The 26,707-nt window shown below is 40.6% G+C and overlaps 1 protein-coding gene across 1 annotated transcript in view; it reads right to left on the reverse strand.

Annotated features, from left to right (window-relative positions):
- Nucleotides 1-3,053: 3,053 nt before the first annotated feature.
- LOC112540267 (leucine-rich repeat-containing protein 37A2-like) overlaps nucleotides 3,054-26,707 on the reverse strand; it is a 43,588-nt gene continuing 19,934 nt past the window's right edge. Inside the window, exons 9-15 of the mRNA XM_088143281.1 lie at nucleotides 24,456-25,874; nucleotides 23,021-23,128; nucleotides 19,124-19,176; nucleotides 18,375-18,417; nucleotides 13,506-13,651; nucleotides 9,536-9,643; nucleotides 3,054-3,117 (exon numbers count right to left, since the gene is read on the reverse strand). Of these exons, the coding sequence (XP_087999407.1) occupies nucleotides 3,054-3,117; nucleotides 9,536-9,643; nucleotides 13,506-13,651; nucleotides 18,375-18,417; nucleotides 19,124-19,176; nucleotides 23,021-23,128; nucleotides 24,456-25,874 (1,941 nt within the window). The remainder of the gene's footprint in view (nucleotides 3,118-9,535; nucleotides 9,644-13,505; nucleotides 13,652-18,374; nucleotides 18,418-19,123; nucleotides 19,177-23,020; nucleotides 23,129-24,455; nucleotides 25,875-26,707) is intronic.

Raw genomic sequence — 26,707 nt, forward strand, 5'->3', positions numbered from 1 at the left:
AGTCCTTTGAGTTTCTGTTTGTTTTTCATTCTTTCTCAACAGTCTTGCAATCTTTTTCTCTAGTTTGCCAACTCAGCCTCATTCCTCATGTTTATGTCTCTCCGTATATTACACAAGGCACCTTGCAGTACTTTCTGTCCTGAGTAGTACAGCTAATTCTGTTGCAAGAAGTTAGCTTCTTTGCCAGAAAGCAAACAGAGACTTCTAAATCTGCATCTCCAGATACAGTTAAATCAAGCTAATATGAAAACATCATTATATATTTTAGCATACATTGGAAAATATGATCCCAAAAACTGTGGATATATTAAGAAAGTCTGGGATGTACATATGAAGAATCTCCCACTCCCTCCCTGAATTGCAATGTTGCTGGGCTAGATTTTTTCAGAAAGGACTTATGTTTTCTCTGAAGAGATCTAGGTCTGACCAAAATAGGAAACTTAAAAATATACCTTTGCTTTGTATGTCCTGTATTCTAGCAAAGAAGTCACAAAAGAAAGTCATTTAGAAAAAAATCCCCATTCCCTCTTTATATTTTTATCCATTTGAGCTAGAGAAGAATAATAGCTCTTTTTTACAGATTAAAATGTTTATTACTTTTAATGATTTATATATGCTTCACTTATTTTTTTTGGTCCACAGCCGTGCAGGTTTTACAAGTAAATATAACACACAACTTTGCAAAACCTGTTTGATCAGAGGAGAAATGTATGCATGTTATCTGGAAAGAAAAATCATTTCTGCATCCCATAATTTACAGAAGCTCCCTGGTCATGTCAAGACACTGCAGTACTTGATTGGAGGTAGCGGGCTGATTGTGCAATTCTCCGCCCACGCCTCTTCCTTACACTGTTTTAGGCCATAAAGGCAGTAAAGACTTCAGGGGAATTCTTTTAATTTTAATGCCACTCTCAAATTGATGTGATTTTTAACATTTATGTTTTATTGTTTTTATGTTTTATTTTCGTTTTAATGCTATATTAATTATATACTGCTCTAGCAGAGTGCTTTATTAATTTACCAAGCACTTCCGATTCTGATAACAGCCATTTGTCCATGGGTTTCTGCAAGTTTTCTGACTGTTCTTCAAAGAGTAAATATGGGACCCGATTTAAACACAAAAGCAAAACTGAAAAAGCCTCCAATCTGTTAGAATCAGACAGATAAAAAAATTATAGCAAATTACATCCACAGGATGCAACAGAAACATATAATAAATGTACAGTGAAAGTAGCATTTGTTCCATTTTGTAACAGGTGTTTGATACTCCTGTTACAAAACTGGAAAAGGCAGTAACTGAAAATCTATTGAATTAAAACTGTCAGATTAAAGGATAAAAAGCATCTGAGATAAATATAGATATTATGAAGTAAGTATGGAACTTTCTCCAATCCACAACCAGTAGATGCATTGGATTATAGTTCCCATCATCCTAGTCCTTAACAGAGGACAATAAAAGCTATGGTCCAACTTCAAGAAAACAGAAATATTGTCTTAGTTCCTTAATTTCTGCCCTAAATGAAAAAAAATTCCATCTGATGTTGTCAAAAATGTGCCACAGTTCTTTCTGAAATGGCCAACCCTTTAATACCAGGGTTACTTTTCTTTCTTCTTAGTTCTTCTCCTTCCTTTTCTTATTTTCTAGTAGAACTACTTCTTTCTACTGTTGAACAATGAAATAAGCAAGTTATGAGATATTTCACAAATTAGGCATCCTGTAAATGTGGATCTGCAGATGCATTCTGAACCACTTCAGAAGTCCTTAAAGAGAAATAATCCTGACTTGCACTCTGAAACTACTTACACTTTCTTTGAAGTGCCTTCAGTTCCCTCTTCTTCAGTCCCTGAAGCCCTGGTAAAAAATTAAAAGCAGAATTTAAGTACAGTTTTGCTCAGACAGCAGTTGAATATTTTATCATTACCTGGACAGCTTGGCCAAGTCGTTTCCTCTTGTATGGCTTCTCCAGGCGTTGGATCTATCATTTTAGTCCTTCCCTTCCAAATATTATTGCCTTTACACTTGCTAATTGTTGCCCCTCAAACTGCAGTCATGAGGACTTTATGAATGAGACATCAGCAAGGAGGCACTCTTTCATCTCACGTTGTGGGCTCAATAATGTGGTCTCAACTGTTGGGAATTGGAGGAAAGTCATCCTCATATTTAAGCATTCTTATCCAAGCCACAACTTGGAACATGCTATGCAGGTAAATGAATTTGGCAGAAGAGGTCAATCCTCTTTTGTGCCCAGCATCAAAAGCATTTTGCAAAGCAGTTCTCCATCCCTATTCTGCCACCAAGCAATAGATTTTATAGGCTCATTCACTAAACTCAATTAAAGCTAGAGAGGTTAAAGAGAGGCTTTCATATGATCTTCTTCCATGGGTGCCAAAATAAATTAGGCCTCCTTGGGTGGTGGTGGTGGGAGGTACTGTCTGCTGCTCAATTCTGGGCAGCAAAAAGATCTTGGTTGGTTCCATGCACTCAGCTAGAAACTCTCATTTGGATTTTGGAGGTCCGGAAATGATGCTGCTCTTTGCCTTGTACTTTCAATCAGGTTAGAGAGTGCTAGAACTTGGAGGCATCCTCAGACTGACCTTCTGCCTTCCCTGACCTGGATATTTTATTTCAGAATCCTCTTAAAAACTGAAATAGGTTCAGGTAGTGGAAATGGACTTTTTATTTTTTCCAGCTGATTGCATACCATTACAGAATGCAATCAGAATACAGGGGGAGGGGGTAGAGACTCATATAAAACATGCTAACTCTGTCTTTTCCAATTTTATTCCTTCACCTATTTATAAAAGTAGATTCCTTTTTTTTTAAACAGGAGAAATCAATGTGTTACAATTCTATGCAGTGTATTCTCTATCTAGTTTGTATATGCAAGGGAGTAGGCTCTTGGGTGTGTAGGGATGTTAATTTTAATAACCATGAAACTGCAATAGTAACTGTGTAAATTAGATGTTATTTTAAACAAATGCATTACTTAGAAATATCTTGAAAACAGCTAAGTTAAAGAGAAGACAAAACAACCCTTGATTGACTGTACTACTCACTCAGTCTTTGTAGTAGTTTCAGTAGCTGTAGCTGTAGTGGGAGTCTCTTTTTCAGAAGTCCTGGCAAAGAACAGAAAGAAGTTTTAACAGAACAGAAGTTAAAAAGAAATCTGCTGCAGCTAAGCTTGTCTTCTTCTCAGGATGGGAAGGCTGATAGCTCATCTGTTTTCAAAGCTCTTAAAACTGAAGGAGGCTTTAGATTGGTGTTTCTTAACCTCAGCAACTTTAAGGTATGTGGACTTCAACTCCCAGACTTCCCCAGCCAGCATGACTGGCTAGGGAATTCTGGGAGTTGAAGTCCACATATCTTAAAGGCTCTGAGAAACACTGCTTTAGACAATCCAGGTCTTAACTGAGCATGTATTCATTTGGCCCAGGAATCCTCTGCTTCATCAGATATTTCAAAGAAATATTTGCAATAAGGCTGTTCACTACATTATTCAATACACAGCTATTCAATACACTATTCAATACACAGGTGTCTGTCATATATCAAATGAAGCAAGGGCAGATGTTTTTATTTTTTATTTTTTGGTGCCTTCAAGTCAGTTTTGACTCTTGGCAATTGCCTGGAGAAGTCCCTGCAGTTTTCTTGGCGGGATTTCAGAGGGGGTTTGCCATTGCCTGCTTCCCAGGGCTGAGAGAGAGTGACTGGCCCAAGGTCACCCAGCCGGCTTCGTGCCTAAGGCGGGACTAGAACTCCCGGTCTCCCGGTTTCCAGCCTGGTGCCTCAACCACTACGCCAAACTGGCTCTCTAGGGCAGATCTACACATGCGTTATTCCCCATCACGTAAGAAAGGCTTCAAGAATATACGCAATCTGCTCCAATCCTTTCTGCTAATAATATTTTCATTCAAAGTATGGTGAGTTTTTTCCTCCCTCCCAGCTGTTTTTGTAACCGATTTTCAAACAACTGCGGTTTCCATATGCTACTAATTATAGACGTTGTAGGAGGACAGCCACGTTAGTCTATAGTGGCAAAAAGTCAGGAGGAGTCTGGTGGTAGCTCCTTTTCCGACTACTAACTTTTATTTAGCAATAGCAGTTCAATGAGCTTCCAGTGAAGATTCATGGCAAACTAGACTGAAGGGGCAGGAACGGCATTGCAGCCAGAGCGGTGGCTAGATGGTGAAGTCTGGCCAACAAAGTCTCTCTGGAAAAAGGAGAGATCGTGAGATCACCCACTTGCACTCCGGACAGCCACTCCTTGTGAGGAGACTGCTGGAACTGAGGCTTTTGCGGTCTGCTCATGAGTCGAGTGGCTGGGAGTCGGGGGATTTCAATCAAGCTCACAGCCATAATGCAGCCTATATGGACAGAAGGTTTGCACGAACCTTATTTCTTAACCACTTTTGGATGTAACTAATTTACAGCTGAAGAGAGATTTTCTGAACGGCAGGATAAAAAGTCCACTTGGTGAGTTATTATTGGATTACAAAGGAATAAAGGGGAAAAAAAGGTTCCAAAGACTTAAAAACTTTTGGCAAAAAGCTTAACAAGGAGTCTATGTAAGAAAGTTTAAAATGGATAAAGGGGACAGTTATTTTGAAAGATGACTTTTTGGTGAAAGTGCCTTTGAATAAATTGGAATTAAAATAGACACACGAACCGAACCTTTGTGGCAATGTTTTCTGTTTTCTGTTAAAGAGTGCAGACAACTGGTGGATTTTACAAAACAAAAGATAAAAGTAATATGAGCCAGACTGTAATGCTGACTGTAACTATGGAGATGTTGACTGTGATGCTGACTGTAATTATGGAGTGCCATTTGAGACAAAACTATTAAGGGCACAGGAAGACAAAATAGGAAAAAGGGGGGGGCCACTTGCCTTTTCTCTTTCCCTTGTTTGAGACACTTTAATTTTTGGATTATAATATCATAATGGCAACCACCAGAAAAGCAGCAAAAAACAGTAGAGGGGAGGAGAGGATTGCTAGAGCAACCTGCAAAGAGAGGAATTACACCAGATTTGCTTCAGAAAGTGTTTGAGCAACTGGGCAGTAAGTTAGCTGAATCACTTGATACTAAATTGACAGCTTTTGAAAAAAGAATGGATGAAAGACTTGTAAAGATGAAAGAGGAGATTAAAGAAGTTAAGAAGATGTCTGGAGATGTAAAACAAGTGTCTGCAGATATAAAACAAATAAATGACAAAGTGGAAATTTTGGAGAGTAAGACAGAAATTATAGAAAGAGAGTTGGAAAGAGAACTAGATAATCTGACTCTATTGGAACTGAGAGAGAAGGAATTTTGTTTGAGACTTAAAGCAATCCCAGAGGATTCTGGTAAATATATTGGAGAAAAGATTAGTAAAGTCTTAGCAATTTTTTTGGATTGGGATGAGGAGGATACAGAGGCAGAAATTGATCAAGTATATAGAATAAATACAAGATCTGCAAGAATAAGAAATGTTCCAAGGGATGTTTTGGTGCACTTTGTCAGGAAGAAGACAAGGCATCAATTTTTTTAGCAGAATTTTAGTACAAGACTGAAGATTGATGATACAGATGTAATTGTTCTTAAAGAAATTCCTATTAGAATTTTGCATACGAGAAAAGAATATTCTTTTTTGACTGAGAGATTAAAGCAGAAAAAGATCCCATTTCGATGGGACAAATTGGAAGGTGTGATTTTTACTTTTAAACAGCAGAGGGTTCAATAAAATACTGTCCAGAAAGCCAGGGAATTTCTAGAAAAATATAAAGAGGAATTGGAGGAGATTCAGTTGGAGGTGTCAGAGGAGACTACACAAAAACTCCAACAGGTACAACAGGAAACTGAAAGGGATGATACTAATTAGGTACTACAGGTATTGATTTTTAAATGTTTGGCTTGATTCTGGATTACAAATGCTTAATGTGGAATATAAATGGAGCAAATGCTCCTCAAAAAAGATAAAAATATTTCATTATTTGAAAAAATTATAACAAGATATAATTTGCCTACAAGAAACACATATTACAAAAAAGGACATAAAATATTTGATTTATAAAAATTTAGGTGAAGAATTTATTTTAACAGAAACAAACAAGCAAACAAACAAACAAACAAGAAAGAGTTGTTTTGTATATAAATCTCCAACTAAAATCAGAACTTGTATTGACCAATGAGCATGGTAGATTTGTTGGGAAGAAAGCTAATCTGCACAGGATTAAGATTTTGATACTGGAAATTTATGCCCCAGATGAGGATAAAGTATTGTTTTATAAATGACTTATGAAGAGATTAGTAGGTTTCTCTTATGAAAATTGGTGTTTGATGGGGGATTTGGATAGAGTGATCTCCCCACAACTGGACGGAACTTCTTGGAAAAAAATTAAAATCACTCAAGGCAAATTACCAAAAGTTTTCTTTGATCTGATGGACAATTCAGGGCTGGTTGATATATGGGACAGAAAAATGGCAATTCAAGAGAGTATATCTACTTTTCCGAAAGACATAGATCCTTTTCAAGAATAGACATGATTTGGATTTCAAAGAACTTGGCTACTAAGTTTTCTGAAGTAAAGATATCATCAAAGACTTTTTTGGATCATAATCCTGTGAGCTTGACTTATGAAAGAAAATCTAATTCTTTTAGATGGAGGCTAAAGAAAATGTGGCTACTGAAAGAAGCAATAGTGGAAGATTGTAAAAAGAAATTAAAATAATTTTTAAAAAATAATGTAGGTAAAGGCACTGATTTAAGAATGGTTTGGGATGCAAGTAAAGCTTTTGTTAGAGGTTATTTTATACAACATAATAGTGAACTTAAAAAGAAGAGTCAAGAGAAAGCACAAGCTGTTTTGGATGAAATAAAAAGAAGAATTAAAGAAATTTCCAGGGAACATAAGTATTTCTCAATAAATTAAGCTTTTACAATGACAATTATTTATGTTAACAGTAAGAGAAATATAAATAAAAATGAATTATGTAAAGCAAAAAAAAATTGAGTTTGCAAATAAACCAGGGAATTGGCTAGCATATACATTACAAAAAGAAAAAGAAAATAATATGATATTGAAATTACACGAGGGAGATACTGTATTAATGAACAATGCGGCCAAACAAAAAGCATATCATCAATATCATTCCAATTTATAGAAAGAAAGTGACATCTCTCTAGAGAAAATAGATGAATATCTAAAGAAATAAAATTTACCGAGGATTACAGAACAGAGACAGGTTATGAATGGACCTATAACAATAGGGGAAGTTTCTGAAGCTATAACAAGGTTAAACCAGGAAAGGTGCCTGGACCAGATGGATTATCAGGTTCTTATTATAAATGTTTTGAAGATGAACTTTTACAACCTTTACAAAACATGATGAACTCCATCCTACAGGGAGGAAAGATGCCAGAGAGTTGGAAAGAGGCCAATATAGCATTAATCCGTAAAGAGGGACAAGATTTGACTTTAACAAGAAACTATAGGCCAATATCATTATTGAATAACGACTGCAAGTTGTTCACAACGATTCCAGCTGATATACTGAAAATAATTTTGCAAGAGTTTATTCATGAGGATCAATGTCAGTTTTTACCTAAAAGACAGTTAAAGGACAATATTAGAAATGTGTTGGACATTTTGGAATATTTGGAGCAACTTAATGAAAAACAAGCCACATTGATTTTCTTAGATGCAGAGGCCTTTGACAATTTGAACTGGGTTTTCTTGTTCAGGTTTTAGAAGATACGCATTTTGGAGAAAATTTTCTAAAATGGGTAAGATTGATTTACACTTCACAGAAAGCACAAAAAATTGTTAATGGAGATCTAACAAAACCGTGTGAAATACAAAAAGGAACAAGACAGGGATGCCCACTGTCTCCTCTCTTGTTTATTTTGATTCTTGAAATACTGAATAGACATATAAGACAAGATGAGAGGATTGTGGGAGGAAAGATTTAAAAAGAAACTTATAAGCTCCTGTAGATTGCTTGGTGTTGGTTCTGGAAGATCTTTTAAAGGGAATTGAAATATTAATGGGCAAATTAAAAGAATTTGGTGCATTAGCAGGTTTCAAGATTAATAAACAGAAGACGAAGATGTGAACAAAAAACATGAAAATAGAAGATCAAACAGAATTGATGAATAAAATGGATTGAAAAGAAAGTAAAATACCTGGGTATCACCACGACAAATATGAATTGTATCTTATTTCAAAATAATTATGTTAAGACATGGAATGAAGTTTAAAAAGACATGTTAAGGTGGGAGAATCTTAAGAGCGGAGAGATGAACAGATAAGAGAAGAGTCAAAAGAGAAAACCAAAGAGGACTGCCCTTTGGTAAGATTTGTGCATCTTTTCTCCTTCATGAAATCATCATATATGCTAGTGTAAGGTTTGTAGACCTGTATCTTAGGGAATCTGATGGCAAAAATTCAGGCGGAGGCTCATAAAAAAATCAGCCCTTTATTCGGCCAAGTGAAGGAGCTGGGTGGGCAGCAATCCCAAGACACAGGCGGCAGAAAGTGCTAGGAGGCGCCACCCCAACAAAATTTCAAACGCAGTTTTTATAGCTTTGCAAGGACCATAGATTGCAACGCATAAGGCAGTTTAAGGCAGTCTGAACCAGTTTCCCCTTTACCCTCAAGACCTTTTCCCTGCGCCCTCCCCTCAAGGTCTTCTGTGTTCATGTCCTTCTTGCTTCAAGATAATGATGTCTTCCTAGCGCAAGCGCAAAGTACAGAAGCGAGAGAGCAAGAGCCAAGCTAAGAAAATTCCCCCCCCCCTTCACTAGTAAACTACAGAACTGGACTTGTTCAGTAAGCATGGAAGGCTGACTGGCAGGGGGAAAAAAGGTGGAAATTGGGAAAGGATGGGGAAAAAGAATTGGACAAAGAATGTCTGTCCACTTGACCTGGATAATTTCCAACTGCAATGTTTTGTGTGTGGGGGGGGGCTGTTCTGTAAGTCAAAAAAAGTCTAAATTATCTGGCGTGCAGTACATTCGGCTGTAGAGTTTAAAGCTGACCCTATAGCAGATTCTATTTATTCTGAGAAAAAAATCTGAGATTTTCCTTTGTCTCACGTGAAGTATCTTTGAAGAATTTTCTCAGAGTATTCTCCAACTTCCTTTTTGTGGCAGACTGTAGATTGCCCTCTGGAATGTTGAGTAAATCGTTCATGCCACATTATGCTGGAAGGTTCAAAACTGTGCCCATGTTGCCAATGTAGCAGTTATTGCCCATCACTTCCAGCAGTAGCAACAGCAATAAAATAAACCCTTATGAGGGGAAAATGCAGAACATGGCTATTGTGAGCTGCAATCTATCGGAGAAGTTCTCCTCCTGGAGAAATTAAATGAAATATCCTTCCTCCCCAATTTCTTTGCCTATAGATAGGGCAGGGAATTTGGAGAGGCCATTCTTAGAGTAGCAGCTATGAGGTGCAACCATTTTATATAGATATGATTCATACATTGAATGAATTAGAATCTATGATTGCAAGTAAAGAAATAATATCCCACGTATAACTCTACAGGTACTCACAGTTTCTTTGAACTGGCCTTTTTAACAGGCTCAGGAGCAGGAGCGGGAGCTGGAGCGGGAGCAGGAGCTGGAGCTGGAGCTGGAGCTGGTAGCGGCAGCAGCGACTCTCTAGGAAAAGAAAACAGAAACTGAGATTAACCCAAGTTTAAGAAGGTTAATAAATAAAGACCACAGTTGTGATCTTCTGTTTCCTTATGTCAGTGTTGTCCAAACTTGGCCACCTTAAGATGAGTAGACTTCAACTCCCAGAATTCCCCAGACAGCATGGCTGGCTGGGGAATTCTGGGAGTTGAAGTCCACTCATCTTAAAGTGGCCCAGGTTTGGACAACACTGCCTTATGTGATCCCAGCATTTCACATTCTCTTCAAAGAGAGCAACAAATAGTTGCTCGTGAGCATCCCAAGGTGGCTTTGCTGCAAAACTAGGTGTTGTCTGAATGTTAGAGAATGCGTGTGTGCACCCATGGCCTTAACTTCATGGAATTTCAAGTCTTGCTTTTCCAAAATGCCCAAGGAAACTCTTCTTCCTTTTTTTTCAAGCCTCTGATTCTTATATACATTTATTCCTTTTATGTATTCTTATTCTGCTTCTGCTTGTTTATTCATAATTCAGGGTGTGAGTCAAAGGATAACAGAGTTAAAGTGTTGGATCAGGCAGAGGGAGAACCAGGTTCAACTCTCCACAAATGTCATGGACTCCTCTGGGTGTTTTGGGGCCAGTCACTTCCTCAGGATTATTGCTGTTGGGATAAAATGAGGGGGACTCTCATGTATGCCACCTTGAGCCCCCCAGAAAAAATGGTGAGACATATATCCAACAAATAAATACATAAACAAACATTTCTCTGGCTTTAGCAGCAGAGGTGGATTAGCTTTCTGAAAACACGAGTGGTTCATGTCTCTTCTATACCGTCAACAGAGACAATCCCACAGGATAGGATAGGACAGAGTAACAAACTCGTTTTAGCCAATATGAGATTTGTATTTGTCGTTGAACAAAATAAGCTCTTTTTTGTTTTGTTTTTGCTTCTGATCCCAACATAAAGGAATATAGCTACAGAACTTGTAGAACTGTGTAGTTTTTTTCCTTCTGTTCCGGGTATACTTCTGAGGAGTGAGGGTGAGATTTGGATCTGATGGAATAAAAGCTTGCTTTGACTGGGGCCAAAGTCAAAGTCCAAAAAGGAGCAAAGGGGCTCCTGAACACATATAAACCTCTTCTATAAATGGAATGCCCTTTTATAGAGGGTAAGCCCTTATAAACATAGTCTAAAATGCCGATAGATAGATAGATAGATAGATAGATAGATAGATAGATAGATAGATAGATAGATAGATAGATATGCTTGTTTCATAATGGACTTTACGGGTAAAATTCCGGATTTTGATGCCACTTGCAATGCAGTTCCAGTGAGATGTTAAAATGTCTTGTCTAGGCCAATTTTGTGGAATTGGTTTCAGCTCCTGAGGCTTGTAGGTTTGCATCTGATTATGTGGTGATGCTCTTAAAGCATCACTATCAATGGCTGCAGTAGAAGTCCCAGCTCCCAGTTCCAGGCAGTTCATGGTCCAAATAATCAGGGAATGAATGGTTGGGGAGGAATGATCAGGGATGACCAGGTCAGAGCAACCTGACGTATTTGTAATCTCAAGATTGAATTACTCTGTCTGTGGAGTGGGGGAGGGGTTACCCTTGAGAGTATTGTAAAATCCCATAATTAGCAGGCAACCTGCTGTGAAAACCAGACCTGAAAGAATTGCATTGACCCCCAGTATGTTACTGAGCAGCATTTTAGGTATTTGTTGTAGTATACAAAGCCCTAAACAGCTGAAGAACGGGATGTCTGGTGATGCTTCTCATTACCGGGAATTTGTTAGGTGATGAGACATCATTCTCAATACCAGCCTTCCAGGTCTGCAATTTCTTTGCAGTTCCTTAATGGCTGATGCTGAGCCTTTTAAGCTTCTACCAGTTAAAGGCACATCTATTTGCCCAGGTGTTTGTTCAATTGGTTCTGCCATGTTTCCATCCAGATGGCATTGCTATAAGTTAACAAAGTTTTGAGAGATTTAAATGAAGATGTTTGGAGGTATTTATCCATCATTGTACTGTATGTGTGCATGCCTTCAAATCAATGTTGACTCCTGGTGACTGCCTGGACTAGTCCCTGCAGTTTTCTTGGAAAAATTTTGGAAGTGGTTTGCCATTGCCTGCTTCCTAGGGCTGAGAGAGAGTGACTGGTCCAAGGTCTCCCAGCTGGCTTTGTGCCTAAGGCAGGACTAGAACTCACTGTCTCCCTGTTTCTAGCCTGATGCCTTAACCATTGCATCAAATTGTCTCTCTATCAATTGTAGCTATTCCTAAAATGTTAATTGAATTGTATCCCCGGTTTTGGATTGTTAAAATATGATGAAAATGCATATACATTTTAAAAAATAAAATACATTATTGTAGAGGGTAAGCCCCTATAAACATAGTCTAAAAATAGCTAACATACTGAAAATTTAAAAATTCAATGAAGTACCGTAACTATTGTTACAAGGTTTCAAATTCTGCTCAATAGCTCAATCCTTTTGGAAGCAGCACTCTAAGAAATACCTAATCATTTTATCTCATCAAAAATGCAGAAGGCTTGCTATGGCGCTCTAACTTTTAAGTAGGAGAACAACATTAGTAATCCTTTTGTAGTGCATGCAGTTACTTACACTATTTCCACAGGAAGAGGCTCAGGGACTTCTGGGGGCCTGATAAACCAAGAGCAGAAATTACAATGAGTTTGTTGTATGACAATCAGATCTGAGAATTTTTTTTTTTTGTAGCTTGTATAGTTTGTTCTTTACCTACAGCTCTTGTGCATGAAGGTTGTAAACAAACACTGTACTTTATTTTCAAAGCAATATTACATACATTGCCTTTGCAACGGTGTATACCAAGGTCAAGACTTTGTTAATGGTTCAGAGAAGATAGCCACAGCTAGAAAAGCTAATTAGAATCCCCATCAAACTATACAAGTGGCATATTAATAGAACACCCAAATTTTGCAGTCAGCATCTGCAGGGGCAACATCTGCAGTTTCACACATTATTCATTCTCGCACACATGTTGTGGCTTCTGTCAATGGAAGAAGAAAATAAGGATTTCTGTAGAATGCCACACTTTTACCTCTGTTCAATTTATTTATTTAAAAGATTTGTATGGCTGCTTATCTTAACATAACTCTGGGGGGCTCACAACAATAAAGCCACTAACTATAAAATCATAAATAATAAAACCATGAAGCAAAAACAAAAACCCAGAACCTCAATCATCCTTTTGGGATACCCCACTACCAGCCCCAGATATCCTCATCCTATCCCAGATCTTGATGGCCTTCTGAAAGGCTAAAAGAGTGGGGGGCTGCTGAATTGCAGGGGGGGGAGGGTATTCTATAAGCTAGGGGCAGCCATGGAAAAGGCACACTTCTGAGGTTCCATGAGATGGTATGATTTCAGGGAAGGAATCTGGAGCATGCCTACCTTATCAGATCTGGTAAGATGGGCAGATACTCTCAGGGAGAGGTGGTCCTGTAAATAACCTGGTCCCGTGCCATGTAGGGCTTTAAAGGTGATAACCAGCACCTTGAATTGCACCCAGAAGTTAAATGGGAGCCAGTGCAGCTCATGCAACAGAGGTGTAACATAGGCGAACCTAGGAACTCCCAATACTGTGTATACTGCTGCATTCTGGACCATTTGTAGCTTCTGAGTTGTCTTCAAGGGCACTTGAAGTGGTCTTCAAGGGCAGCCCCATGTAGAGGGCATTACAGTAATCTAAATTTGGACAAATCCAAGTATGTCCCAAGAATTTTGTAATTAAAAATGTAACAGCTTATCCTGCCCTCTAACTAGTGAAATGGGGCTATTCCCTCTGTAGTCCTTTCAGTTTCTTTCTTGAAATATGTGGAAAAGGAAAAGGAAAGAAAAGAAATACCTTGCACTGGCCCAGTTGAATATGTCTTCCTCTTCTGAGGATTCTTCATCATGTAATTTATCAATCATATCTTTTTTCCGTATTTCATCCAGAGGCTGATACATGTCTTTGAGCCAAAGAGGCTTATCAAATGAAGATGCTGAAGTCTGAGCATGAGGAAAGGGTATGAGAAATGATCACAAAACTTCAGCCTGAGGCTTAAATTTTCATGGTGCATTATCATTCTATTTGTATCTCAAATAATACAGATCCTGGAATGGAGGATCCAGTTGAAGGAATATGTGGCTATGCAAATTAGAGCAAGCTTGATTGTTAACTCCTAATTAGGTCACCAGTTAGAAAAAAAAACAAACCAGTTTTAGCTACCTCTCTACCTATGACAAAGAATCCTGGAATACATTTTTGCACTTTTGCTCATTACTGTTAGTAGCTAGTAACATTACTAGTTAATAGCTGCACTTAGAAAATTCCTCCAGCCCTGTCATTCCTAAAGTCTGCATGTGGTGTATGTTTAACACATGTTATTTAATTTGGATTCAATTATGATCAATGAACTGAATGTATGGCTTAATGTTATATGTGAACCAGGCTTCTATCACTTGGTCTAATAGATACAACTCTGATTTAAATAAATTGTGTGAATCACTATTATTCTTATGGGATCTTTTCAAAAGAGAAGTCTTGCTATGCACACCCAATCTCCCAAATTGATGGGTACATCATCACTTTTTGAACAGAGTTGAAAAGTTGGAAAAGATACTTGCTATGTACACAACTTCCCCTTCATGGATCACTGCCTTGTCGTGGCGAAGGGGCTTGCATAACTCAGTGAAGCCATGAGCTATACCGTGCAGGGCCACCCAAGACAGACAGGTCATGGCAGAGAGTTCTGACAAAATGTGGTCCACTGGAGAAGGAAATGGCAACCCACTCCAGTATCCTTGCCAAGAAAACCCCTGGACAATGTCAAAAGGCTAAAAGATATGACGCCGGAAGATGAGGCCCTCAGGTCGGAAGGTGTGCAATATGCTATGGGGGAAGAGCGGAGGGCAATTCCAAATAGCTCCAGAAAGAGTGAAGCGGCTGGGCCAAAGCCAAAAGGATGTTCAGCTATGGACGTATCTGGAAGCGAAAAGAAGGTCCGATGCTGTAAAGAACAATATTGTATAGGTACCTGGAATGTAAGGTCTATGAACCAAGGCAAGCTGGATGTGGTCAAACATGAGATGACAAGATTGAACATCGACATCTTGGGAATCAGCGAATTGAAATGGACGGGAATGGGTGAATTTAATTCAGGTGACCATTATATCTACTACTGTGGCCAAGAAACCCTTAGAAAAAATTGAGTAGTACTCATAGTCAATAAGAGAATGGGAAAGGCAGTAATGGGGTACAACCTCAAAAACGACAGAATGATGTCAGTGTGAATCCAAGGCAAACCATTCAACATCACAGTAATCCAAGTCTATGCCCCAACCACTGATGCCGAAGAAGCTGAAGTTGACTGCTTCTATGAAGATCTACAACACCTTCTAGAACTAATACCAAAAACAGATGTCCTTTTCATCATAGGGGATTGGAATGCTAAAGTAGGAAGTCAAGGAGTAATCGAAATAACAGACAAGTTTGGCCTTGGAGTACAAAATGAAGCAAGGCAAAGGGACATCACCAGATGGTCAATACCGAAACCAGATTGATTATATACTTTGCAGCCAAAGATGGAGAAGCTCTATACAGACAGCAAAAACAAGACCAGGAGCTGACTGTGGCTCAGATCATGAGCTTCTTACTGCAAAATTTAGGCTTAAATTGAAGAACGTAGGGAAAACCACTAGACCACACAGGTATGACTTAGATCATATTCCTTGTGAGTACACAGTGAAGATAAGAAGGCCTTCTTAAATGAACAATGCAAAGAAATCGAGGAAAACAATAGAATGGGGAAGACTAGAGATCTCTTCAAGAAAATTGGAGATATCAAAGGAACGTTTAGTGCAAAGATGGGCATGATAAAGGACAAAAAAGGCAGGGACCTAACAGAAGCAGAAGAGATTAAGAAGAGGTGGGAAGAATACACAGAAGAACTATACAAGAAAGATCTTAAAGTCCCTGATGTCCATGCTGGTGTGGTCACTGACCTTGAGCCAGACATCCTAGAGAGTGAAGTCAAGTGGGCCTTAGGAAGCATTACTAACAACAAAGCTAGTGGAGATGACAGTATTCCAGCTGAGTTATTTAAAATACTAAAAGATGATGCTGTTAAAGTGCTGCACTCAATATGCCAGCAAGTTTGGAAAACGCAACAGTGGCCACGGGATTGGAAAAGGTCAGTTTACATTCCAATTCCAAAAAAGGGCAATGCCAAAGAATGCTCAAACTATCGCACAATTGCACTCATTTCACATGCTAGCAAGTTTATGCTCAAAATCCTACAAGCTAGGCTTCAGCAGTACGTGAACTGAGAACTACCAGATGTACAAACTGGGTTTCAAAGAGGCAGAGGAACTAGAGATCAAATTACCAACATTCACTGGATCATGGAGAAAGCACGAGAGTTCCAGAAAAACATCTATTTCTGGTTCATTGACTATGCAAAAGCCTTTGATTGTGTGAATCACAACAAACTGTGGCAAATTCTTAAAGAGATGGGGGTACCAGACCATCTTACCTGTCTCCTGAGAAATCTGAATGTGGGCCAAGAAGCAACAGTTAGAACTGGTCATGGAACAACCGATTGGTTCAAAATAGGGAAAGAAGTACGACAAGGCTGTATACTGTCACCCTGCTTATTTAACCTATATGCAGAGTACATCATGAGAAATGCCAGGCTGGAAGAATCACAAGCCAGAATTAAGATTGCAGGGAGAATCATCAACAACCTCAGATATACAGATGATACCACCCTAATGGCAGAAAGTGAAGAAGAACTAAAGAGCCTCTAGATGAGGGTGAAAGAGGAGAGTGCAAAAGATGGCTTGAAACTCAACGTTAAAAAAACTAAGATCATGGCATCTGGGCTCATCAATTCCTGGCAAATAGAAGGGGTAGAAATGGAAGCAGTAACAGACTTCATTTATCTGGGCTCCAGCCATGAAATTAAGAGACGCTTGCTGCTTGGGAGGAAAGCTATGGCAAACCTAGATAGCATATTAAAAAGCAGAGACATCACCTTGCTGACAAAGATCCGCATAGTCAAAGCTATGGTTTTTCCAGTAGTAATGTATGGCCATGAGAGCTGGACCATAAAGAAGGCTGAGCGCCGAAGAATTGATGCCTTTGAACTGTGGTGCTGGAGAAGACTCTTAAGACTCCCCTGGACTGCTAGGAGGTCAAACCAGTCAATCTTAAAGGAAATCAACTCTGATTGCTCATTGGAAGGATTGATAATGAAGCTCAAGCTCAGATACTTTGGTCACCTAATGCGAAGAGAGGACTCTTTGGAAAAGACCCTGATGCTGGGAAAGATTGAAGGCAAAAGGAGAAGAGGACGGCAGAGAATGAGATGGTTAGATAGCATCACTGAAGCAATGAGCATGAAACTGAGCAAACTCAGGGAGGCAGTGAAGGACAGGAAGGCCTGGCGCGATATGGTTCATGGGGTCACGAAGGGTTGGACACAACTTAACGACTGAACAACAACAACATGTACACAACTTACAAAAAGCCATGTTTGTTAAGCTTGGTATATTTAATAAGCCACAACTGGCTGTGTTCAAACACACAAAACTGTAGGACATGGTTTACACACTTGGCTCAATATGCATCACACGTTAAATCACAAACTAGTCAGATTTTGCCTTAAAGTTTGATGAATCCAGCCAGTTATGATTTATTCCATAAAGAATTGAACATTTTTATGAACTATGTCACTAAATGTCTATTAAAAATGGTTCCAAATACTACTTTTTTCTAAGTGCTACAGTAGATATTTGGACCATCTCAAATTGTCAGTCATCTAAAAATCACAGGTCCAGGACAGGATAGACTCAAGACTGCTGGCTGTTAGAACTGCCTTCTTTCCATTCCATACAGAGAAGCTAGAGTGGTGTTGAATTACTTCTACACTAGCGGAAGACAAGGGTATCTCCTATTCCTGAAGCCAGCTGGTTGGCTTAGAGGATCCAGTACAAGTGATGAGAAGGGGGAGCTGGCAAATTCAGGAGGAACACTGGGAAGCTGCTGTCTTTACCCATAGAATTGCCAACATGGGGTGATTATCCCACCTGGCTTAGATGACTTTAAAACAGGAAAAGATATATTTAGAGAAAGCACAACAAATGGCTAGAGACATCTGTTATCAAGCAAAAGCTAATCTATATTAAACACTGCAGCCCAATCCTAAAGCATATTTACTCAGAAGTAAGTCCCACTGAGTTTAATGATACTCCAGGATGACAGGAATATATCAACCTTCATCAGCCAATAAATAGTTGATAGCAACTTCAGCTTTTTTCCCTGCACCCCACTCCCCATATTCTGATGCTGCTCTGACAGCCTATTTGCTTTTTCTCTTCTATGGCTACTACTTGTGATAGCAAAGAATGAAACCTCAATGTTTAGTGACAGTAATAGGGTCAGGCAATAGTAGATTATTATTCCTGGAGGACATTTGGCTTGTTAGAGGCGTGTTGAACCAAACGATCCTTAGATTTATCTAGTTAGGTCACACACTGTAAATGGTATGATGATGATGATGATGATGATGATGGTGGTGGTGGTGGTGATGATGATGATGATGATGATGATAATGAAATTCAGGCTTGTCTGAGCCAGTCTGTAATACTAATGGAAATGTGGGCCCATGTTTTTCAGATCCAACAAGATTGAATAGCCAGATCACCAGTGGTTGCTTCTGTCTTTACATACCTGTTTCTCTGGTGTACCTTTCTTCTTTCTACCCAGAAAAGTCCTTTAAGAGACAATTACAAAGGAAAAATAGTGAGATCTTAGCCTGGGTAGAACCATTCTGATAGTGTTCAAACCAACTGTGGCACACATTTCAGTACTGGGGGAGTATACAAACTCTTATAATTTAAATGGAAGATATATATTTCTGTTTCTCAAAATGGACTACTCAAAAGGCCTTTTCAGTCACAAGGCTCTTCTGTGCATGTACAAGGAATGTGCAGGCAATGGAAGGATTCATTCCCTCTTCTGCTGAAACACACGCCTGTAATTGCCTCCAAAGCTTTAGGAGTGCATGTTGCACATAACCACAGATCTGTTTAGGGTTTTACTTGGGTTTGGCTTTGTTGGTATGCATGCGCTGCTGGCAATCTCAAGTTTGCTGTATGCTCAGAGAAGAGCCCTAACCACTGAAAACGGTTCAAGGTTGCCAAGAGGAGAGTTTTAGGGGTACAGTGGACATGGGATTAGTTGAGGAACGTAGCTGGAAGCAAATGCTATACATACAAATTCAGCCAGCAAAAGAACAGAGGATTGAGCAACGTTCTCAGAGTTTTCAACTTTTACATGCAGCATCCTGTGGACTAAAATGTTGCTTTTTAAAAGTGAAACTAATAGGTTCCTTGGCACCAAATCCTGAGATTGGCCTTTATGAACAGGATTTTCAGAGGAGACTTGCAAATAACTAAGCATCTCCAGGCAAGAGTTACCGTCTTTCCTGAGGGGTTCCTTCCCTTCCTTTTGCAGATCGTTGAGAGCAGATCTGTTTAATCAGAAAAGAGAGGCGCGGTTGTGAGGAATAAATGCAAAGGTTTTTCACAGTGGGGTAGAATCAATGACTGGCACAGAGAACAATGTCTCTTTCTCTGCTTCTTAATAAGAAACTCTTCCTTTTCATCTTCTGTTTGTAAAGAAGTATGTGGCCTCCAGCAAGGTCTAGGTAAGCCTCATAAGGTCTTATGGACCAAATCAAGTTCACCAGCCAGAGGTTTCCTATCAGAATTGGAAGTGGAATGAATCCACACTCAATATACCCATTTAGTTACCCCTATTTGCCCAACTCCCCCACCAAGAATTTTTTAAAAATCAGTCCCACCCTTTCCTGTGATGTTACTATATCACTGCCACATCTGCTGTGGCCTTTGAGGTTGAATATATTATATTAAACCCTGGCTGCAATAATGTGGCCCTCCTGAGTTACAGTGTTCAAGGAAATGTTAGCTCTTCCCATGAAGCAGTTTGTTTGTTTGTTTGTTTGTTTGTTTGTTTGTTTGTCTGTCTATCTATCTATCTATCTATCTATCTATCTATCTATCTATCTATCTATCTATCTATCTATCTATCTATCTATCTATCTACATAGCCTTCCATCTCACACAAAGTGACTCTGGGCAGTGTACAACAATTAAAAGGAATAAATACATAAAAAACAATTACAAATAAAAAACTATAAATGCACACAGAACAGGAGGGGATAAAATTCACAAGGGAGCCACTGGAAAATCTCCCCGGTCCCCTGGGACCCCAGGCCTGATCACATAGCCAGGTCTTGAGGGACTTGCGGACTGTTAAGAGGGATGGAGCTAATCTAACTTCTAGGGGGAGAAGATTCCACAAGGCGGGGGCCACAACAGAGAAGGCCCGCCTCCTGGGACCCATCAAATGTAATTCTCTTGCAGACGGGACCCGCAGCATGCCTTCTCTGCCAGACCTGATGGGACGGACAGATGTAATCGGGGAGAGGCGGTCCCTCAGGTAACCCGGCCCCATGCCATGAAGGGCTTTAAAGATCAAAATCAGCACCTTAAATTGGACCTGGAAGCAAATTGGCAACCAATGAAGCTCGCAGAGCAGAGGTGTAACATGTACCGCCCTGGGGCACATATAACTGCCTGGGGCACTGCATTTTGTACCAGCTGAAGCTTCCTGATACTCTTCAAGGGCAGCCCCATGTAGAGCGCATTACAGAAATCCAAATGGGTGGTGACTAGGGGATGAGTGACAGTGATTAGGTCCCTCTGATCTAGGAATGGATGCAACTGGCGCACAACACGAAGCTGTGCAAAGGCCCTCCTAGCCATGACTGCCACCTGCTCTTGCGCACAGGGTCTGTCTGGGGCAGTGCAACCCCATTCAGTACCAAAGGTGGCATAGCCCTAGCACCACAAGACCCCAAAACCCAGAGCCACTCAGTCTTGCCAGGGTTCAGCTAAAGCCTGTTGTTCCCCATCCAGACCCTCACAGTCTCCAGGTACCGGGATAAGACATTCACAGCATTGCTTAATTCGCCAGGGGCAGAGATGCATACTGATGATACCTCACCCCATGGTGACCGATGAGCTCACCCAGCGGCCTCATGTAGATGTTAAATAGGAGGGGGAAGAGCACCGAACCCTGCAGCACCCCACATAACAAGGTCTGAGGGTGGGATCTCTCCTCCCCAACCACCACTGACTGGAATCGGCCTCGGAGGAAGAAGGTGAACCAGCACAACATATTGCTGCCCACCCCCAATCCTCTGAGCCAATCCAGAAGGATACCATGGTCGAAGGTATTGAAAGCTGCAGAGAGATCAAGGAGGGTAAGAATGGATGCACAGCCCTCATCCTGTCCTTGCCAGAGATCATCCAAAAGCATGACAAATGCTGTTTTCATCCCATACCCAGGCCTGAATCCCAACTGAAAGGGATCCAGGTAATCTGCTTCATCCAAGGTCCTCTGAAGCTGTTGTGCAATACCTTCTCAATCACCTTCCCCAAAAAGGGGAGGTTAGATACTGGATGAAAATTGTCCAGTATAGTGGGGTCTAGCGATGGCCTCTTGAGGAAGGGGTGAACCAAGGCCTTAAGAGGAGATGGAACAACCCCCTCACTCAAAGATGCATTAAGCATCACTAGAACCCACTCACATGACACCCTCCAGGCCGCTTTAACCAGCCAGGAGGGGCATGGATCTAAAGAGCAGGTGGCTGAGCTCACAGCCTCAAGGAACCCATCCACTTCCTCAGGTCCAACAGATTCAAATTGTTCCCAGATAACAGGGCAAGACTCCTCCCTAGGCATCTCCACAGGTCCTGCAGCAAAGCCAACATCCAACTGAGAACAAATCCAAACAATTTTATTTGACAGATGCCAGGAAAATTCCTCTGCACGTCCCTGCAGAAGGTTCTCCGAGCCATCGTTACCCAGGCGGGCTTGTGTCACCCGAAACAGGGCTGCGGGGTGGCTATCTGTGGACGCAATAAGAGTGGAGGAGTAATGATGCTTCGCTGCCCTTATTGCCACTAAGTAGGCATGAATAGCAGCTCTAACACATGTTTGGTTGAGTTTATCCTTCATCGAGTGCTAGTGATGCTCTAGACATCTCTTTTCTCACTTCCTCTCCCTTAGCACTTCTGTAAACCATGGAGAGTGCCGGGATCCCCAAGAGGAGAGAGGTCACATGGGCACAATCTGATCCTCAGCCACCCCTTTATTCCAAGTAGCAACCAAGGCTTTGACTATGCAGCAGACCAGCAGGAACAATCCTCCGCTCCCTCTGGAACCCATCAGAGTCTATTAGTTGCTGGGGGTGGACCGATCTAATGGGTCCGGCTTTCCTACAGTGGATAGTGGTGCTAGAGAATCCCATTGCAATCAGGGCATGATGTGACCATGACAAGGGACACCAAAAGCTCCCTCAATTTCATATCACATAGCCACTGCTCTGACAGGACCACCAGATCCGGTGTATGACCACTGTTCTGTGTCAGGCTATGAATGATTTGGGATAGGCCCATGGCCATCATGGTGGCCATGAACTCCCGAGCCACCTCAGACCCCACCCCTAGAGAAGGCATGTTGAAGTCTCCCAAGACCATAAGCCTGGGGAACTCTACTGCCAACCCAGAAACAGCATCAAGAAGCTTAGGCTGGGAAGCTGCTGTGCAGCAGGGAGGCTGGTACAACAACAGCAGTCCCAACTGATCCCTAGAGCCCAACTTAATGAACAGGGTCTCACATCTGGTGACCTGTGGTGCAGCGCCCCTGAAGGCTGTAAGAGATTCCCAGATGACAATCGCCATACCTCCACCCCTGCCCCAGACTCTTGGCTGATGCCACACTTGAAACCCAGCTGGGCATAACTCCGAGAGGGCTACTCCCCCCTCTGAATCCAGCCAGGTCTCAGTGATGGATGCCAGGTCAGATTAAATCACTGATGAGGGAGGCCTTATTACAGACTGACCTGGCATTTAGAAGCAGCAGCTGGAGACCACAGCCTCAGAAGGTCTGCTCACAGGGTACCAGGGCTGAGACTGAGGAGCTAGAATGCAAGACCGATAACAAACAACGGCCCCCCAGTCCCCAGGAATGGCCTGCTCCCCATCTCCCACCATATCTCCCCATGCCCATTTTGGCCCACCCCCATCCCCCCAACAGCACCCCCATCCCTATATCCAAGCCCCTCAATTCTCAAGACCGGGGAGCATCTGCTGTCCTTACCAGCCATAGCTGGGAAGGAAGCTGGGTGCCCCGAGGCTCTTTAGCTTACCAACTCTCATTACTGGACTTTGAGATACAGTAGGTTAGTAAATTAAGATAAGGATCTCTAAACAAAATTCAGCTTACCTCAATCAGACAAATTACTGCAATAATAACCATTATCACCGCTGTCACCGAAATAGCCAACAGCAACTTGTTGCCATACCCATATTGTGGAATTCCCTGCCTTGCTATCTGCAAAGTTGGACAAAGGGAAGGAAAATGGAAGATGGGCCTTCAGGTATTTTAACATTTTCTCTATCCTGACTAAACAATATTGAGGACAACTTGTTCTCATATATATATATATACCAGATTGCCCTTTAGTAGCTATAGATACTCAGATAATGCTAAGCTAGAATTTGTTTGCTTAATTTGAATGCCCATATCACCCCACCTATGCAATTTTTGGCAACAACTACAACCTGAACCCATAGCTTGAAGTTTCCGAATCTTCATAAATCATTGACAAAACGTAGTCCCATAAATATATATGGGGGAAATCTTATTGTTGCTAGGACATGGGAGATACCATATATTTAAAAAAAGAAATAGCAGGAATTAGGTAAACAAGCAATGATTACTTTTTTTTATCTGCAATACTGTGTCTGGATTATTAAAAAAAAACATGATTAAAGCAAATCTTATTTAGTATTATGTGAATGCAGATAATATGTATGATATTATTGCCTAAATTTCATTTTCATCTCTATTGTTTAGGAAGTTTTTGCAACATTTAGTGTAAAAAATCTTCAGATATACATTCTTTCTTACAATATCCCTTTTGTTCCTTTAAAATAGCCTGTCAAATTTGAAAAGCAGAAATTAAGTTGATAATTTAGGCCAGAGACAATGATACATCATTATCATTATCATTTTAATGCAGGGAACATTTGACTAAACTATTGTCATTCAGTGCATCCACTTTCTTTAATGGCCAGCTATCATCTTTATAAAAGAAATATTGTAGACTCTTGTGGTTCTTCTAATCCATATAAAAGCTCTCCTTCCCAGAAAAAAAGAAATTGCATTTGGGCCTGTCTGACACAGACCACCTAACACTTTAAAAGCAACAATAGTTCTACCAATCCAGTTTTCTTAAAACCATATTATTGTATCTGAAGTCTCTGAATTGTTTCTTCTCCATCACAACCCATTTAATTCTGATGAACCTCTTTTTCTTTGCTTTTCACTCTTCAGTTACTTTGGCTTTGTGCTATATGCCATTCTCCCCAGATGGTGATCACCATCTGTAAGAACCTTACATACATACATGTCACCTTCCTGAGTATAGACATAGGAGTCAGGCATAGGAGTGGTCTTCACACATACACATTACTATAAACAGCCCGACCCAATATAGCTTTTACTCAAAAACAGTAACTGCCTTTACAGAAATGGATGTGCAGTTAATTTACACCAACTTGGTCTCCTGGAAAAACAAAAAGATCCAGATAACCAGATGTTGGTAAAGCTCCTAATAGTACACGTGCTAGGACTGCTTATCTAGGTTTGGCCTTACCTCATCAGAAGGTTTCTGCATTTTTCTGGAGCTTGCTGTAGTCATGTTGGCTTCATTCTTAGCAGGCCAAAAGTAGGACTTCCACAGAGCAGATGCCTCCTGGATGTTTTCTCTCTCACTGAAGAGTTTCATGAGAAGGCCCGTCCTAGAGATGAGTTTAGCACAAGCCATCTGGATAGTGGGTTCTGTGCAGTCCATTTTCAGGATACGGATCACATGGGAGATGAGGTTCCTGACAGGCTCATTTGGGATGAGGGATGCCAACCGCTTGTTCAACTCAGCTTCAAAGAGATCACCCTGAAGCAAATAGTCATCAGTGGCTGGCAAAAAATCAAGTGAAGGGGGAGCAGAGGTGGTCTGTTCATGATGCTCCCAATGTGTCTCATGGGACAATGTTATATCAGGTGAGAGTTCATTCAAAGTTTCCGAGTCATCAGTAGGGATTCTAGATTTGCTCCCTCCAATTATTAAGTGGTTGAGCAGGTTTTCCTTACTTGATACCTGAGGCTCTAGACCTTTCACCAAAACATTCTCTGTGTTTTGTTCATTCTGAGTATCTTCCTCTCTCTCCTGCTCACTGATCAGATTGTGCTTTACATTGCTGGGCTTTGCCGATCTGTTGGCAGCTTTCAGAATAATGACCACTTTACCTGCCAGGTCCTCAGCACCATCGTCTACTATGACAGAAGCAGTCAAGGGAGGCAGCTTAGTTGGAAGATGGAAAATGGAGCGCTTCTGTAGGGAATGAAGCGCTGCTTGATGAAGCCTGCTAGGCAAAGCAAACCTCTGAGGTTCTAGTCCCCTTGCTAGCTTCCTCCATCTTTCAGCCATGATATGTGAATCTAGTTTTCCTTGCTCTCCTGCAAATTGTCTGGTGGCTTTTGCAAATTCTCGCCTTTTTCTGTGCAACCTAAGAAATGACTCTTTTCCCCTTGGAGTTTTTCCAAGCCAGCGATCTCGCTTTATCCTTTTCAGATGGCTCTTTATCCTTTTCAGATGGCTCTTAGTCATCAGGATGATGTCCCCAGAATCTTCCGAAACTTCTATAGGCAATTCCTTCTGAACCTCTATCTCTTGAGTCTCCTCTTCATTTTCTGCTATTTTTGCTTTGAGAGCCACCTGTAGCAAATTGGCTAACTTGTACAGCTTCTCCAGCTCATTTTTATCAGCCCACTTCACATCCACATATTCATCAGGTATTAGTTTACTTAACCGACTGACTGATTTGAAAAGGTGCGGGCTGTGTTTATGAAAACGGATACCTAAGTGAGAGTGTCCGTGGGTCACCAAGAGTGACAGAGTAACATTATGGTGTAAAAGTTTTTCAGGCACAATATTCAGTATGCTGCTGGCATTCAGTTTCCTGGTTTCTAGTACTTTCATTACTTCATCTTGCATACTTCCCAAAAGTTCCTCTTTCTCTGCTCAGAAAGAAGAAAAAGAAAAGGGGGAAAAAAAAAGAAATCAGAATTAACCTATGTCTACAGGTAGCAAATTGTATGGGTAAAACAGATAACTGAGTTTGTTGGGTATAAATCAGCTTATCCAATTAGAGTTAGATGTGGTTTGCAGTTCAATCCTGTACCCATTTACCCAGGATTGGTTCCAATTACTTTTAAGTAGACATGTATCAGGTTATACAATGGATGTTAAATAATGAGTAATCAGTACAGGAGATCATCTTGACATTTGGATAAATAGGCATCAGCCTCCAAGAGAAGATGCTATATAACTGGCTTGTTTGGCCCAACACAGATTGTGGTGACAATCTGCTTGAAAACTAGAACCATATAGCTACCCATGGTGGAATTCTAACTAAAAAAGTAGAGTTCCCTACAGACAGTATATGGTCATTACATAGATCCAATAGTTCAGGTCTCATCCATAGATTACGTTAGCCTTCCCCAATGTGGTGTTTTCAGATAAGACTGGAACTACAGATTACAGAATTCCTAGCTAACGTCTATCTAGAAGGCATCAGACTGGGCAAGGCTAGACCACTAATCTATGGATTAAAATAAAAAATTAAGCCCTTTAAATTATGTTTCTATTATTTTCTGTTAACTCAAGTTAAAAAACAACAACCTGAGAATGAGACATCTCAGTTATCACAAGTCACAAGGTGGAGTAGGAAGACGCATTCTGAATTCCAGGCCTTTAGCTGCCTAATAGTGAGAGAGATCCCTAGTCTACTTTGCCTAGCCTGAGAAACAGAGTACTGGACTAAGTGACCAATGGTTCCAAGGAGACAA

Source organism: Python bivittatus, unplaced genomic scaffold (genome assembly GCF_059951505.1).
Source record: "Python bivittatus isolate LINGU-HERP-01145 unplaced genomic scaffold, Pbiv_v1 ctg000410_np1212, whole genome shotgun sequence".
In the NCBI taxonomy this organism is placed as follows: Eukaryota; Metazoa; Chordata; class Lepidosauria; order Squamata; family Pythonidae; genus Python; species Python bivittatus.